At 37.4% G+C, this 17,035-nt stretch overlaps 1 protein-coding gene across 2 annotated transcripts; it reads left to right on the top strand.

The window, feature by feature from the left end:
* Window positions 1–573: 573 nt before the first annotated feature.
* On the top strand, window positions 574–3,664 carry LOC121253563 (heat shock cognate 70 kDa protein-like). 2 transcript variants are annotated; one of them, XM_041153568.1, is made up of 3 exons: window positions 574–864; window positions 1,802–3,209; window positions 3,350–3,463. In XM_041153568.1, the coding sequence occupies exons 1-3, from the start codon at window positions 648–650 to the stop codon at window positions 3,351–3,353; spliced, it is 1,629 nt and encodes a 542-aa protein (XP_041009502.1). In that variant the 5' UTR covers window positions 574–647; the 3' UTR covers window positions 3,354–3,463. The 2 variants fall into 2 exon arrangements, with proteins under 2 accessions (XP_041009502.1, XP_041009498.1); XM_041153564.1 differs by having other exon boundaries at window positions 579–864; window positions 1,802–3,664.
* Window positions 3,665–17,035: the final 13,371 nt, after the last annotated feature.

The raw sequence follows: 17,035 nt of genomic DNA, 5'->3' as shown, positions 1-17,035 counted from the left end.
TAAAAAATTATAAAAATTAGATTAGATAAGATGAGTTGAAATTAACTCTGAATCCAAATGGATCTTCATTTAATAAGGAAAATAATACTATACCTTCTCAATTTACCCACTCAAATTGACAGCTCATGTGTCTTATTTTAATATTTAATATTTTTTAATAGTAGTATAGAGTAGTAATATTCACACAATACATTTTACAATATATTTCATAACACCTATTATAAAATAAATGTATTTTTATAAAATGATGTTAATTTTATATGTTATTTTACAAAAATATCTTTAATTTAAAATATTATTATGTAAAATATTGTATAAAATATTATGTATTTATCATTTTTCTTTATATAATTTATACTGGAAACACACTAGGTGGAGATGCACATAGCACTACCCATTTAACAAACCTTCGATCAATATAATCATACCCAAAAAAAAACAAAAAAGTACTAAGATTCCCTTTCACCTTTTTCTTTTCGATTCTCTATTCACCTGGGCGCAAATATTACGGAAAAAACACTTTTACAAATGCCGTCTACTTCGTGGGCAAGGAAACAAATTATATAAAAAGAGTCAAGACCATCGTCTCCGAGAGACATACATATAGACTTGCTTCAATACCGTGATCATTCTGGAAATAGACAACAATGGCCGAAGAATGGAAGGAGGGCCCAGCAATAGGGATCGATCTCGGGACGACATACTCGTGTGTGGGAGTGTGGCAACATGATCGAGTAGAGATAATAGTTAATGATCAGGGAAATAGAACGACGCCGTCTTATGTTGCATTCACCGAGAAAGAGCACTTGGTCGGTGATGCCGCCAAGAACCAAGTCGCCAGGAACCCTACTAACTCCGTTTTTGGTAATTTCTCAGAATCATTTTTCTCATTCTTTCCCCCTTTTTCTTTGTTGATAATTTTTTTTTTTACACGTTAATTGTCCATAGCCATTGTCTATTTTTAATAATCTTCAAATTTAGCGTTTTAAACTTAATCTATTTTTTTCATTTTTTCTCTTATGGTATATGAATGATGAGTAGAATAATTCAATAAGTTTAAGAAGAATAAAATTAAAAAAAAAATTAAAAACATTTTAGAATAGAAAAAAAAGAAAAAAAAATTTAGTGTATGGTGTGTGGGAATGATGAGTAGCAAAATTTATTTTCAAAAAAAAAATTTATTTATCATTCATACACACCACACACTATATTTTTTTTCTCTTATCAAATGTATGATATATGAATGATGAGTAGAAGAATTGAATAAGTTTAAAAAGAATAAAAAATAAAAAAATTTTAAAAAATAAAAAAATAATAATAAAAGTTTAGTGTGTGGTTTGTGGGGATTATGAATAGCAAAACTCATTTTTAAAAGAAAATTTCTATTCATCATTCATACACACTATATTTTTTTTTCTTATCAAATGTGTGGTATATGGATGATGATTAGATCAATAAGTTTAAGAAGAATAAAACTAAAAAAAAAAAATTAAAAACATTAAAAAAAAAATTTGTGTGTGGTGTGTGGGAATGAAGAGTAAAGTTTTTTTCAAAATTATAATGTGAAAATCCATCAATTTTGTGAACAACTTAATATGTGTCAATTGTTTTTTCATTTTTTCCTTGGTGTATTCATTAGATGTTTATTGGATTTGGAGTACAACTATTAAAAAATGCTTCTTTTCAAAACTTAATTCCCTTTGGCTAATGCAGTGATAACCAATTTACCAGTTCAGCAAAAAAAAATTTAGAAGAGTTTGATATTTAAATTTGCTGCATCTTACGCTTTAGTGTTTTGCAGATGCAAAGCGGTTGATTGGAAGGAGATTCAGTGATCCGTTGGTTCAGAATGATATCAATCTCTGGCCATTCAAGGTCATTGAAGGTTCTAAAGACAAGCCTATGATCGTGGTAAGTTATAAGGGTGAAGATAAACAATTTGCTGCGGAGGAAATCTCATCGATGGTCCTAAAAAAGATGCGTGAGATTGCCGAGGCCTATCTGGGCAAGTCGGTGAAAAATGCAGTTGTTACCGTCCCGGCTTACTTCAACGACGCTCAGCGTAAGGCCACAATGGATGCCGGTGGCATTGCGGGCCTCAATGTCATGCGGATCCTCAATGAACCAACCGCCGCTGCAATTGCTTACGGCCTTGACAAGGTGGGTAGAATTGGCAAGAGAAATGTATTGATCTTTGATCTGGGTGGTGGTACTGCAGATATCTCACTTGTTACCGTTGAGGAGAATAGTTTTGAAGTGAAGGCGGTTGCTGGAGACACACACCTTGGGGGTGAGGACTTCGACAACAGAATGGTTAACCACTTTGTTCAAATATTTAAAAGGCGGCACATGAAGGACATAAGAGGAAACGCCAGAGCTCTAAGAAGGTTGAGAACTGCTTGTGAGAGAGCAAAGAGGATTCTCTCGTCTGCAATTGAGACTACCATTGAAGTTGATTCTTTGTATGATGGTATTGATTTCAGCTCAAATATCACCCGTGCCAAATTTGCAGAACTCAACATGGATTTATTCAGGAATTCGATAGAGCTTGTGGAGAAGTGTTTGACTGATGCTGAGATGGACAAGGAAAGTGTGCATGATGTCGTTCTTACTGGTGGTTCTACCAGAATTCCCAAGGTTCAGCAGCTGTTGCAGGACTTCTTTGACGGGAAGGAGCTTAATAGGAGCATTAACCCGGATGAAGCTGTGGCATATGGAGCCGCTGTTCAAGCTGCAAACTTGACTGGTATGGGTAATGAAAAAGTACAAAACGTTGTGCTCTTGGATGTGACCCCCCTTTCCTTGGGGGTACGTGCTGGCGTAGATAATCTGATGTCTGTTGTGATTCCAAGGAATACCACCATTCCCATCAAGATGGAAGAAGACTATACCACCCTCTACGACAACCAAACAAATGTTTTGTTCTCGGTTTACGAGGGTGAGAGAGCAATAGCTGAGGATAATCACTGGTTGGGAGAATTTACACTTCAGGGTGTCCCTCCAGCACCCAAGTGTGTTCCTAAGCTCAAAGTATGTTTTGATATCGATGCCAACAGTGTCTTGAACGTTTCTGCTGTGGAAGAGAGCACTGGCGTGAGTTGTAGCATCACTATCACCAATCACAAGGCAAGACTTTGCAAGGAAGAGATTAATAGGATGGTCGTGGATGCAGAGAAATACAAGGTTGAAGATGATGAGCGTAGAGGGAGGGCTAAGGCTAAGGAAGCTTTGGAGAACTATGTCTACAGCATAAGGAACAATATTAATGATAAGAAGATTTGTGCCACGCTCGCCGCTGCTGGTATGGAGAAGATTGAAACTGCTATAGACGAGGTGATTCGGTGGTTAGATGACATCCAATTTGCAGAGGCAGCTGAGTTTGAGAACAAGCTTACGGAGCTTGAGTTAATCTGCAATCCGATAAATGCAGATGCGTTGTGATAACAAATAAGTTATTGAATAGCTCCCCTCAACCAAATAGACGACTGTAATGGATACCAAGTCTGCCGTAGCTAGAGTTCCAGCGAAGTTGCCATGGCTCGATGTTTTCTGCTTTTATTTTTTACGAACATTTCGTTCTGGTGTGTTTTAATTTTTCTGTTTTAGTTGAGATCCTATTCAGTTGAATGAACTTAAGAAAAAGAAACGTTAAGTTGGTCCTTAACACTTTTTATGTTGTTTATATTAGATTTTTGGACAGAAAGGAACTAGGGAACTAAGGTCCTTCACTTTTCATGTTGCTTACGAGCAAGAACTGTAGACAACTGCTGGTTGGGAGAATTGACGCTTTGTGGCATTCTTGCAACACCCAAGGGTGATCCTGATATCGATGCGAATGGCATCTTGAATGCCTGGGAGAGAACCACCCGTTGGTGTCACAAGATCACTATCACCAATTACAAGGCGAGACTGCCGAAGGAAGAGATTAATAGGATGGTCAAGGACGCAGAGATATACAAGTTTACTCTGAGTTTTACGAAGGTAGTCGGGACTGGCTGTGGACTGATGAGGATGAGCTTCGACGCCTTAGCCCAGAGCTATGGGGCCGCCAGGCTTTGATCCAGTTCGCCATCTCCTTCGACACTAGACATTCGTCTTCCCCATTATTCTAAATAGTTTCGGTGAGTTTATTTTGAGTGGGGCTACTATGCAACCTTACTTTTATTGTTGGATGTATCATCTAATATTTATTTATTTTTATATTTTTTAATACATTTAAATATTTTTAAAAAATAAATAAAATATACGAATATATTTAAAATTATTTCCTTAATCACTAAATAAAAAAAATAAAAAAATTATGCAAGCGGTCAACTAGAGCAGTAAGAATGAGGCGGCGGACTATCTTTTTTCTTTTATTTTTGAGGAGTGGTATTTGAAGGTATTTGTATTATATACCATCTACATAATAAATTAATCAAATTATGTCAGTATATAAGATAAAGCCTGGCTTTACACATTAAACTAAATTTATTTTTTATTTTTTTATGGGAGGGTAATGATAATTATAAAGAAGTTGTTATACAGTATTAGAGCATTCTTAATAGCTCTTGTAAAAGTGAATTTTCTTTAAAATATAAAGAAATGCTATGAAAAAAGGACTCCATCCGATCTTATATTTTAAAAACAATTTACATTTTGATACAGTGATCTCGCTGCATATAAAGAATCCTGTTCATGACTGTAAACTTTTTTAATTAATTTCTCTTTCCTCTTCGTCCTATTTTCCTCTTTCCATCATATTTCTTTTATTCTCGTTTCAGACCCTCTCTCTCTTGTTCTCACGCTTTCTCCGTTGCTTAGCGCCAAAGACAGAACCAGAGCCTTCCATCTTCCTCGACTTCGCTTGCTGCTTCCAACGCTGATCGTCCATTTTCTTCTGCTTCGAGCTTTGCTCTCATTATTGAGGTAAACATTAGAATTTTTTTTTCCTTTAGCATATACTGGTTCACAGAAAGCTATATGTTGGGTTTTTTGGAATTTCTCTCTCTGTTTCCCACTCTATCCAAAACGCATGAAAGCTGAAATTTTTTCTTCTCAGAATATGGGTGTAGGAGTTTGCGTGGGACAGAGAGTTCAAGAGGTTTTACTGTTCGTCTTCTCAATGGCTGTCATTGCACAGCATGTCTCGTCTTTTTATTTTTATTTTTCAGAGAAGTTGGAGTTTGATCCCTGTAGTTGTTTTGAGCGAGCCACGAACGACATATATGGACTCCATTTTGTTTGGACAAGTTATCAGGTGCCCTCATGTTGCTCCAAGTTTCTAGTTAAACCCTTCTTGTTGGCTTTCGTTTATTTCACTCTAAAAGATAAGTTATGTTTTTTCACAAAACTTAAATCACACTTTCCGAATAAAGCTAGTGATTAATCGATCTCTCCCTTTTCATCCTTTTATTTTCCAGAAACCTTTGCCCACGTCTCATTTTTTAACTTGTACAAGAGTACTCTTTTTTCTTTTTTCTTGTTTTCGCCCTTTCTCAGTATACAATCCTCCGATGGTTTGAGAAAGGGGGTTATATTGGGGTCTTGTTTTGTTTGGATTTGATTCTGTTGGTGTGGAAAAAAGCAAGGTTCTTGTTTTCATTATAGGTAAAACTCGAGGGGTGGGTTTAACGTAGAGGGTTTTGAAAATAAATCATAGTTCTGTGTATTCAACAGGAAGATAGAGATTTTATAGTGAAGTGAGAAGCAGTTGTTGCAGTAAAGTGCATGTAATATAAGGGTGAATGGATGCTTATGTATTGGTTTTTGGTGTAAAATTAATTACATATCTATTTTTGAAAGAATCTGATTTGATAGAAACCACACATTTGGTATTGGTGGTATGCTCCCTCCAGGCCTAAAGGTTGGATTCTCTTGGATGCAAACAATTTTTAAGGGCTATCGGATTGGAGTAATTTTCTCCTGAATGACCCAAGGTGCACTTGCAGTAAACTCTTTACCAAGAGCTTATGCACCCCCAGAATTAGTTGGGACTTCATTCTTGGACACCTAGTGCCAATCAAAATGCCTGTTTGAGCTGGCGGTTCGAGTAAAGTATGAGTCAACAATGACATAACAGTTCCTGGCTGCCTCTTCTTGCTGCGGTGAAACATGTGCAACGCACTCTGGCTGTGATTATTCCCCTTCCCATTTAGCAAAATCCATTTTCCCCCTCTGAAAGCTTCCTTAAGCACATCCCCAAACCTATTCCAATTGCAAGAACTGTCCATTGTGTGCATTTTTTGTCACTGATTTTTTATAAGATTCATATTTCCTGAAATAAGATTCATATTTGCAAGGAATACAGACCTCCATGCCTATCAAGTTGTATTATATCTGTTCCTCCTCAAAATGTAATTCTAGCTCACGTCCTGTTTACTCTGTTTATTTTTGTCAATTCATCCTTTAAATACTTTACTTGGATGAACTGACATGGTCTTATTTCTTTACTCTTTAGTACCCACCCGTAGCTTTGAATTCTCTGAAAATATGTTCCTAGATTATTTGTGAGCAATTAGGCCTATTCATATGCATTGGGGAAAAAGTTAAACTTACATGATTTTCAAGCACATAATTTTCAATGTGCGGTCTGCAATGGTCTTTTCTTGGCCTTACGGCAATCCCTTTGTGAACTCATCAAATAAATATATCTTGAGAATGTCTGAAAGCTTAGTTTTCTTTTTCTTTTTAGTCTAGTTTGAAACTTTCAAATAAATATACGTTTAATAATTTATGGCCCCACGGTTGATATCCTAGGAGGATATCATCCATTTACCAAGAGTTGATCATTTCACACTCTGCAATGATGGTGTTCTGCTGGTTATTTGCATATTGATGGCCCATGTGTTGCTGTTTTGTATCTTTCATAATCTTTTTAATTGAGTTTGATTGAGTTCCATGATCTTTTTTTTTTTTTTCTTTGAAGGATGGGTTCACAACTTCATGGAGTTTATTCCTTCACTACCCTCTTACAGGAGGGGAAAGAAAGCTACAATGACTACCTCCTCATATCTTTGAATGACACGAAAATTACTGATACGGCTCATAGAAATTGTCCAAGCCATCAGTTTTTCTGAGATCGAAATTATATTACTTAATTTAGCTGACATGGGGATGTATGACATACTTTTTATATGACATGGCAATGAAGATAACAGGGTCAATATGACAAAATCTTTCCAAAAAATGTAATGGGAAGAAAAGGGCAACTAATGAGCCATGTCAGCCAATCCTATGCTCCAGTTGATAGTAAGGGTAACATTGACATGATTTACAGACTACGAGAAACATTTTATTTTATAAGAAAGTATGAGGACTAAATTGATGCAACTGAATGTTCAGGAACAAATTGACATAAATTGATGTGACTTTGTATATTTTTATTATATAATTACTTCTTTTTATTTTAAATTAATTTATATTTTGGTTTAGCTTATAAATTTAGATTAATTTAAAATAGAATATAATTATATGACATTGTATATGAGGAGATATAGCAAATATCAAAAGATATGAGGATATTATTGGTAGTTAGAAAAAAATATTTGAAATGAATAAAAAATATTAAAAAATATAATATTTAAATGATATGAAGAAAAAATAAATAAGTTGATGTATGATCTATTGTAAAAGTCAGTATGTAAAATAGAAAAAATAAGTTTTGGTGATGTATTTTAAAGGATAGAATGAATAATCTATTGAGAGTGCTCTTAAGTTTATCATTTCTCTCAATCGATATTGAAGGATTTTTTCCGATGGACATGAAGTCCACCCTATTCCTGGTTTATTTTTTGAAATAATTTTTTTAAAGGGATTTTTCAAAAGAAAAAAGACAAAGAAAAATTAAAAAGGGAGAAGCTAGGCCAAGAATCCAGAGTTGACATGGTGTGTCCTAATAACAGAGTAATATAATATAATAATAGAAATTAGAAAAATGCTGAATGCAGTTGCCGTGCATAACCGCGGGGGAACGGTGCCCACATGGAAAATGAAACGCATTGTTTTAGTCAAGTACTTAAGTGAATCATTCCGTCCCAAAGAGATCCGCCTCCCTTCGTCTTCCCACGAACTCTCCCTCCCTCCAAACACCACGAGCTCTCCTTCCTTCATCTTCTCACTTTTTCCTTCCCACGAAACTCTACCTATCCATTTGCACCGTCGTTCCACCATTGTCTTCCCACCAAACACTGCCTTCCCACGAAGGGATGTCTCTCCCTACCTTCATCTTCCCACAAAGCTCTGTCTCTCCCTCCCACGGTTTGCTCATCGTCGTTCACCCTTCCTCTTCTCAAGATCTGTTTCCTTGGTAGTGTTTTCGTCACCCTTCTTCAACCCATGAAGCCTTCCTTTTCCCCCCTTCTTCGAATCGAAATCTCCCCTAGAAGAATTGAAATCCTGAAACCCTAACCCTAACCCTAACCCAACACCTTCCCCTTCATCCCGAAACCCTAACCCTAACCTAGCACCTTCCCCTTATCTCGAAACCCTAACCCTAACCTAACCCTTTCTCCTTCATCTTGAAACCCTAACCCTAAAAGGAACCGCAAGAAGGTGATCACTGTTTCTGGTAATCCGTATCCCCTGTCCAAGTGGAAGGCAAGCATTTCTTCTAACTTTTTGAAATATGTTTTTCCATATTCTAGCATTTCTTCAAGCCCTAACGTTAATAGCTGCATGAGTTTTACGAAGTTAGTTTCTTAATTTGCACAATTCTTGTAGTATTAATTTGCATCCAGATAATTACTCACTTTCCTTCCCCCATCAAATTGGCGATTATGGTATAATAATTACCGTTTGATTGGGATGATAATACATGTTTTTGATTTAGAGATACAAACATAAATATATTTGGTGGATTCTACAAAACTACAATGCTTGATTTATACCGTTTAGAGTCCATAATTAATACTGTAAAATTCAGTCGTGGTGTCTATCTCAATTTAAATTTATAGAACATGTTTAGAATAAATAATTGCAAAGAATACTCACTCATTCATGACCGTTAAAAGGAAGTGTTTCTTTCTTATAAGCCTCCGCTCCCCCTTCTAAATTTGAAATTTCCTCCCATTTTTTACTTTCTTTCTGCTGGCCAAGGTTCCTTATTGAGTCCTATTGACCCACATATGGGGATATAGGAGTAAAAAGCTAAAGAGATTAGGTGGGTGAAATGATTTTTATGGGTCCTATGTTAGGCACATGAACCATGCCTATTTTTACCTTTGGTCGGATCCCCAAAAGTTGTCATGAATTCCTTGCTCACACAAAACTAATGTCTTTTTTCTTCTTTGATTTTAGAATCCAATGCAAATATTTCAGCTTTCCCTCAAAAGTGGGGCCAAAAGGTCCCCTTCAATGTCTCTAAATAAAGTCCATGTTTTGATATTCTCATTCTCATAAAACTAGCATTAAAAGCAAATATGTTAAATATTAGGATAATGGCATAGGCAATCTCAATTTTGCTGCATGGGCATGCACTCTGGGTAAGATCAGCATCAAGTTTTGTAGGGATCTTTTCTTTTTCAGTTTTCGATTCATGGGTGGGTTAGAGCCAAAAACCAAAGGACGTCAAAAGGACAAAAGGTTTTTGTCCACATCTGTTTTAAGTATGCATATTTCTGTTTGCGTGCTTAAAAAAAAAAAAAAAACTACCCACATCATTGAATGCAGTAAAAAAATTGTGACTAACTATTACTTATAAAAAGTGAATAATCATAATATTTCTGATTCATATTAGAATGTCATCATCATCAATGTCTTCTTCATTCTTTGCTAAACGTACTTTGGGTCTACCATTCTGCTTCTGTGAGGTTGAAGCCACACTAAGATACTCAAATACTGCAAGAAATTCAGAACAACTCTTCTTAGAGTGTCCAAAGTACAACACAGAGGTAATTACATCATTTGTAACGTAAAACTTTTACTACAATGATTAATATTATGTATATCTAACATTTATTATATATGTTTAAAATGATTAGAGATTACTATATTGCAAGTATTTCAATTGGGCCGATAGTAATCAATACATAAAATTGGATCTTCGAGAAAGAAAAAATGAATTGTTAAGAAAGGAGCAAGAACTCGAGAAGATTCTCGACAATATCAAAAAGAGGGAGATTGAGTTTTGTAAGAAAGCGGATGAAATCGAGAAGAGAGAGATGATGCTATCCAATAGAAATGAGGAGGTTCTAAAGAAGGAGTTGGTGCTTCTTGAGCAACAAGCTGAAATAAGGCGTTCACGCACACTACTCGGAGTGTATTGGGTTTTTGCAGATCTTGTTTCATGTTACTTGATAGTTGTTTGATGTTACAGCTTAGACTAAACGTGTAGTTTAAGTGTTAGAAGTTATTTAGACTAGTTGTTTGATATATGTTGGTGATGTTGTTTGATATATTTTGGACTAGTGTTAGAAGTTATTTAGACTAGTTGTAAGCAGCTAGACGAGTTAAGAATTTGAAGAGATTTTAAGTTAGAAATGCTTTCTAGAAGATTTTATTTTCAATAATAGAATAATTTTATTTAAGTTATAATTTCAAGAGATTTGAACTTGGTGATGTTGTAAGCAATATTTTGGACAAGATATTATTCAATATAGTAAGCCTGCTAATACTTCCAGTAGTAGAATAATTTCAGCTTCAAATAATCTACAACTCATATGGTTGTAGAAAGACTAGACAACAAGATACACTCAAATTTGCAGTTCCATCAAACCAAGTAAGTTTTCTGACATGTTACTAAATTCTGAATTTAAATACAGAGTTTCTTTCAAAGATATTCATATTGCAATGCTCGTAAAGAAGACATCTTTACAGCTACACGGTGGAGTTGGCAAAGGAGATCTAAAGAAACGCAGACACGACCTGTGCTGCATAATCCATTAGATAGCTCTTATTCATAGAACTTAGAGAATGGGCAAGATTGCTAGCCCAAGATCACTGCCAAAGGAATGTACTAAGCCTTCGCAGCTTACAGAGATTACTGATATTTGAAGCACATGATTGGAGACAAAAATTGAAGGGGAATCAATACACATCTTCTTGCGGAATGGAACAAATACACACGAAGATCCAGTTGAGATTAGGAGTTGACTAAGAAATGAAAAGCAAAGATCTTACCAATGTATGATGAAGCTACCCACGAAGACGACCCATACGAAGATGTTACCAGTTTGCACCAAAGATCCGACAAGTCATATTGCAACGAACGGGCAATCTAAATCCATGAAGCTCTTTAAACCCTACTGGTCATAGAAATCACCCGTGCCAGCAAATGCTGTACTGGTTGTAGAAATCATGAAATATTTGTATTTTTCATCTACCCATGAAGATGACCCACACGAATATGAAGACGAGAGACCCACACGAAAAAGAAGACGACCACCATAGGAAGAGCTCTGAATGTTTTTCTTTCTATTTTTGTTTGTTTTGATTTTTTTTTTTAATATATTGGCTGGAGTGGCAAAGACAATTCCCCCACGGTTATGCACCGTGATTGTACCTAGAAGTGATCTTCTGTGAGCGATCTTTATTAGGATTTTGCCCCTGGTTCTTGTATTATTTGATTTGTTTGTTCTGTTGATGCTCCTGTTTGACTAAGTATTATTATGTTTTTGCCCCTGATTGATGAAGAGTATTTTTTCAACCACTATTTTTTCCCCAATTTAGCCCCGTGTTTTCTCAAGAAATTCTCTTCCCTTTTGTGTTTTTTCTTCATTTTACTGACTTATCTCTTTGCTTTCCAATTTTGTCCATCATGCAGTGTCGCTTCTTTCACGAATTAGTCTAAAAGTTCTCTCTCTTTCTCCAAAAACATTTTTTCACAATTTTTGACTTTGGTTTGTTTTACATCAACTCATTTTTTTTATAAGAACCTCTTTAGTAGAAATTTAGACAACGCCAACATACACAAGTTGTATACAAGATAATCAACTCCCAAACTAATGGAACGACACTTAAATTGGATAGCCAATTAACTCAGAAAAATCTAAAATTCTATCTCACTAAACAACTGTAAAACAAACAATAGGGTGGAGAGATCTGAGAGATCAACAATAGAAACCATGTCAATAGGCTATAACCGTAGGCATTTTGCCTCATTTCATTTTTTTGATAAGTAAAAAATTATATATATCAAAAGGAGAAACCAAATACACTGAATGTATACAAGAAAACACCTTGCCCAAATGACCCAAAAAGTCCGTGGAAAGACAATCCAAAATACACCAAACCTGACTCCAACCCATTGTTTCCCCTAGAACTAAAACTCTACCTGAACACCCAACCCCAACCCCTTGATTCCCCTCGTCTTCACAATGCTCTTCTTTTAGACTTTCTTTTAGTTGACACCCTTAGCGTCGTAGTTGATTGTCCAAGAAAGATGTTGTAGTTCCCTGCTTTTCTTGAAATTTGATTTGGTTTCAAGCGCATGACTTGCCTCAATCGTAGTGATTAGGTCTTTAAATTGATCTTCACATCCTCCATGTGAGATTCCCACAAACTGTTGAATCTCGTTAACTTTAGGCAGAATCCAGTCTGCTATTGGAGGAAGAGAGACCAGGGGAGCAACGTTATCCCCAGACACAGTATCCAACTGCACTCTCGACTCTACACAAGGCACCAACGCCAAACCCATAGGTTCTCCAGCAACTCCATTGGTTCTCTCCATTGGAGATTCTGGAGTGACAGCAAGTCCCTTCACCTCTAAGGTGATAGCGGATCTTACATCTCCTTCAGACCTCGGCAGTACACAATTTTCCTTCAACTCTGACGAGAGAGGCATAGTTTCTTCGGGGACCAAGGGTGTAATGCCTACTATCGGTCTATCCTGTGTTACATGAGGCGAATGACATTCCACTAATGTCTCTACGCCGATACCCGATGTAGACCCCGCTTCAAATAACCTAGATTTCCTTTTGACCCGCCATACTCTCCTGGATCTGGTTATAGGGACAAGGCCGAATCCGATCTTCCGTTTTCCTTTTTCTGAGTTTAAAGAATTCGGGTCTATCTTGTTACTTACAACCCTGTTGCCTCCAACTGAAAGCCGGTCTATTTTCGTAGATAATATAGTTATCACTGCCTTCAACTCGCCAAGTTGAGTTTCCATCCCTTTTAAAGAATTGTGCATCTTGACAAGCTGGTCTTGAGGCATAATTTGTAGACCCTCCTCACTCTGAACTCCCGAAGCCTCACCCGTCTTTAGAGCTGCTAAATAGGATTGCCTCGCCACATGTCTGCTACGCGGCTCCCTGACAAAGTCATGTCCTACAGCACCTTGTCTTTCCAAACCGTCACTCCCTCTCTTGCCGAAGGAAAAATCACGCAGCACCTCCCCCATCCTTCTCCAGCCACTGCTCCCTTCCTCTAGAATGAAAATAAAATTCCTCCTCCCTCCACCTCCATACTCTCCATTGCCATATAATGTCCTCGAGCATTGGAGCAACGATGCGTCGTGAAACTGCGTCTACCTTCCCGGACAGTGGAGAAAAAATCTCGTTTCTCATCTTTTGTGCACGCTTCCATGGCCTTGGCCACCTACTGTACTGTTGTTAAACCCAGAACCAGCTTAGATATCACCCTACGACTCCTTTCAGTAATGACCAACATGCTCCCCTCCTTCATCAATGTAAAGGATTTAGATTCTATGACCAACTCCATAGAAGAACCCATGCTGACGAACTCCCCTCTTTCAACAACCATTCATCATCTTAGAGAATCTAAATCTGTGACACAGGGACACGGCTGAAGACCACGGTTGTAGACCACGGCTGAAGACCATTGCTTGACGCCGGAGTACCCCTAGAAGACTCGCTGGAAAGCGTCGACTCGTTTTGTGTCGATGGCAAGACCAACGGAGTCGTCGTGGGGGTCGCCGGAGTACTCTGAGAGACGACACAGAGAAATCTAGGTCGCCGGAGGGTGGACCGACACCGGACGGCCCTCAGCGAAGCTGCCAGGGTCTGTCGGCTTTATCTGTGACGAAACGGTGCGGTATCTCTTGCCGACAAGGGTGGGTGGCGGTAGATCTAGGGTTTTCTCACTTCGTAAGGATTTCTCTCTCCTTAGGATCGGCGCTGAACGACCCTTAGCCAAGTCGCCGGGACCCGTTGGCTTTGTCTATGACAGCGGTAAAGGGTCACTCCCCGGCACTGGGGGATGGTGGCGGTCTCCTTAGGGTTTTCTTGGATGTACGGGGAGAGAGAATACGACGCTGACCTATCTAAGGTGACTTTCACTAGTTGTACACAAATATTGGGTGACTACTGGTTATCATGGCTCAAATGCTAAAGAATGTGGACCACCAACTTGATATTTGGTCTGGTTTGCCTCATTTCTATTGAGAGTACATACTGTTTTGTGTGATTTTCAGATGGGGCAAAAGAATATGTCATTCGTTTGATTTTTAGATGGACCAGAAAACTATTAAAGACTAATAAACTAATAGAAAAATGCAAACTTTCTCAGAAATGGTAGAAAAATGCAAACTTTCCAAACTTCTCATTTTTGGTGTTCGGTCTGTAACACCTCCTCCCAAACATCCAACCCAAGATGTACAAGTTTCCCAGAGATTTCCTCACATAGCTTAGATAAAAAAAACATAGAGAAAACGAGAGAGAAGAAAATAGATAAAATTTTGTAGAGAAAAAAGTGGGAGAGCAGGTAAAGGAAAATGCTTACTTTAAGTTCTTGCGAAGTCGTCGATGACGGTGGAGGATGCGATGAGCTTCCGTGGTGGGGAAGAAGAGGAAGGGGAGAGAGAGAGAGAGAGAGAGAGAGAGAGAGAGAGAGAAGGGGGGAAACTTGAGCTTAAAGACATAGACGGCGGCGACTCACAAAGAGAAGAGAGAGTTTTAGTGTGGGAGGGGAAGAAGGTGAAGGGGAGAGAGAGTATAAAAGAAGAAAAAAAATTGGTTTGCAACTGTTCACGTGTCGTCTTTTCGAGCTATGACGTAAGAAAAATGATTGGAGTACACATTTTGGATTCGAGCATTTTTATCGATTATTTTTACTTTGTTTTTTTTCGTTTTTTATAATGATTAAGTAAGAATTTTTTAATGATGTTATAATTTTAAAAAAATGTTTAGGAGCATAAAAAGTAAGAATTTTTTAATGATGTTATAATTTTAAAAAAAATGTTTAGGAGCATAAAAAATGTATAAAAAAATTACGAAAAAGAAAATTTCATTTGGCCTTATCAGTCAGATGTCTCGTGCTACATGACTCATGAAGTAATGATCAAACTTTCAAAGGAAACAACATCGAAAGTTCAAAGTTTTATAATATTAATTTTAATAAAAATTCTATTTATCATACCCTATACCACATACAACATCTCTTTTAGTTTTATTTCTTTTTTTTTTTATAACAAATATATGTGATGTATAGATTATGAATAAAACAACTCAACTAGTTTAATAAGAATAAAATAAAATCATTTAAACAAAATAAATTTCTATAACTATATTGTTTTCGCGTTCTAAAATTTAAAGAGTCTTAATTGAAAAATATGTTTGGTCCATTAACACTACAAATATCCCATTTAGTTTGGACTTTTGAAATATTTGAAAGATTTTCAAATACTTGGCTTAATTTAAAAGTCATCCACTGGATTTAAAATAAATACTTGAGATCGCAATATTTTTCTCCAAAATTTTCTAAAACATTGCAACGAATGCTATATATAATAGGCCTGTGCAAATAGCTCGAAGACCCATCCCACCAGAAGAACCCGAATAGACCCGTCCATTAAAATTGATTTGGATTACATTTCGGGTCGAACCCGCTAAAAATCAGTTTCAACCCAATTAACCCGACTAACAAGTAACACGTTTATAAACTCTTACTTGCAGATTAAAGTTCAAACCCTAGCCGCCTTGCCCTCCGCATTCTCTTCATCATCACCATTGCCTCCCATCCCCATTCTCTGAAATCCCACCTCGCCTTGCCACCCAGGTTGAGCCCCAGTTTGGAGACGAAGTCCACGGGCCTACAAATCGTCACCTCCCACCCGAATAGACCTTGAGTATGGGTATGGGTTTGTTGCGAGTTGAAGTGAGAGAAAGCGGTGGTTGTGGGCCGAGGGTTAAAGTTGTTCTTATGGAAGAGTTGAGCGTAGTGGTCGAAGATTTGGCGAGTTTGGTCAGAATCCTGGTTGGTTTCTTCCTCGCCCGATAGCATGATTGTACCAGTGTTGCCCCATTCGTATTCCAGCATTTTGCTATGTGCAGACGACCTCTTCTCCCTACGGGCTACGATGTTTCTGCGCACAGAACATATAGTGAGAGAGAGATCAGAGAGAGAGGAAGCAAAAATGTCAGCTTTTTACGAGAGATTATTGGGAGAAGAAAATCTGAAACTTTTTTTTTTGTTCCTTTTTGCTTTGTTGGTATATTTAAGCAGTTAAGCTTACCTAAGGAATTAGGTGGAGTGTGGAACTTGGAGAAGCAGATAGAGGAAGGAAAACTCGGAAGCCCTAAGTTGCCATTTGCAGGATGGATCACTGATCCTTTTCTTGCTTTACAACGATGGCGTGGAGATCATAGTTTCTTTCCTTCTTTTCTTTCTCTTCGTCTCCCTCAGTTAGTCAGTGATGGCCATCTTGGCCTTCTACATCCACAAGTTCAGCGTTGACCAGGTCCTCGAGTATCTCAGGGGAAAACTCGGGTCGACCCGACCCGAAATGTTCGGTGTCAGGTTGTTGTTTCTTGTTGGCGGGTCAGGCCGGGTCGGGCCTAAACTCGGGTCGGGTTGTTCACAATATGCATTTGAAGAGCGTTTTTGACACTTTTTGATACATTTTGTTATGAGATGATGATGTTCTATTATTTAAAAAAATTTCTTAACTTTTACATTTTTTTAGATGAATTATTACTGTAATATGCTTACGTGAAAAATTTTTACTGTTTAATATGTTTTTTTTTTGCCCACCAACCGGGGGCGGGGGCTACGTGCATGGTACTTGCCTTGCACGTACCACCCATACTAGTTACAATAAAAGTGGCTATAGGATATTTAATTTCACATTGAGAAATTACTATTTTACCCTCATTTGTAC

The sequence above is a fragment of the Juglans microcarpa x Juglans regia genome, chromosome 1D (assembly GCF_004785595.1).
Source record: "Juglans microcarpa x Juglans regia isolate MS1-56 chromosome 1D, Jm3101_v1.0, whole genome shotgun sequence".
NCBI classification, from domain to species: domain Eukaryota; kingdom Viridiplantae; phylum Streptophyta; class Magnoliopsida; order Fagales; family Juglandaceae; genus Juglans; species Juglans microcarpa x Juglans regia.
The sequence above is the reverse complement of the archived record's forward strand: the minus strand, read 5'-3'. Positions and strand labels throughout refer to the sequence as shown.

What these genes read in the sequence shown, in the direction of transcription:
- LOC121253563 (XM_041153564.1), top strand. Translation starts at nt 648, where the DNA reads ATGGCCGAAGAATGGAAGGAGGGCCCAGCAATAGGGATCGATCTCGGG. An exon ending in CCCTACTAACTCCGTTTTTG is followed by an intron (nt 865 to 1,801) that starts GTAATTTCTCAG and finishes AGTGTTTTGCAG; the next exon opens with ATGCAAAGCGGTTGATTGGA.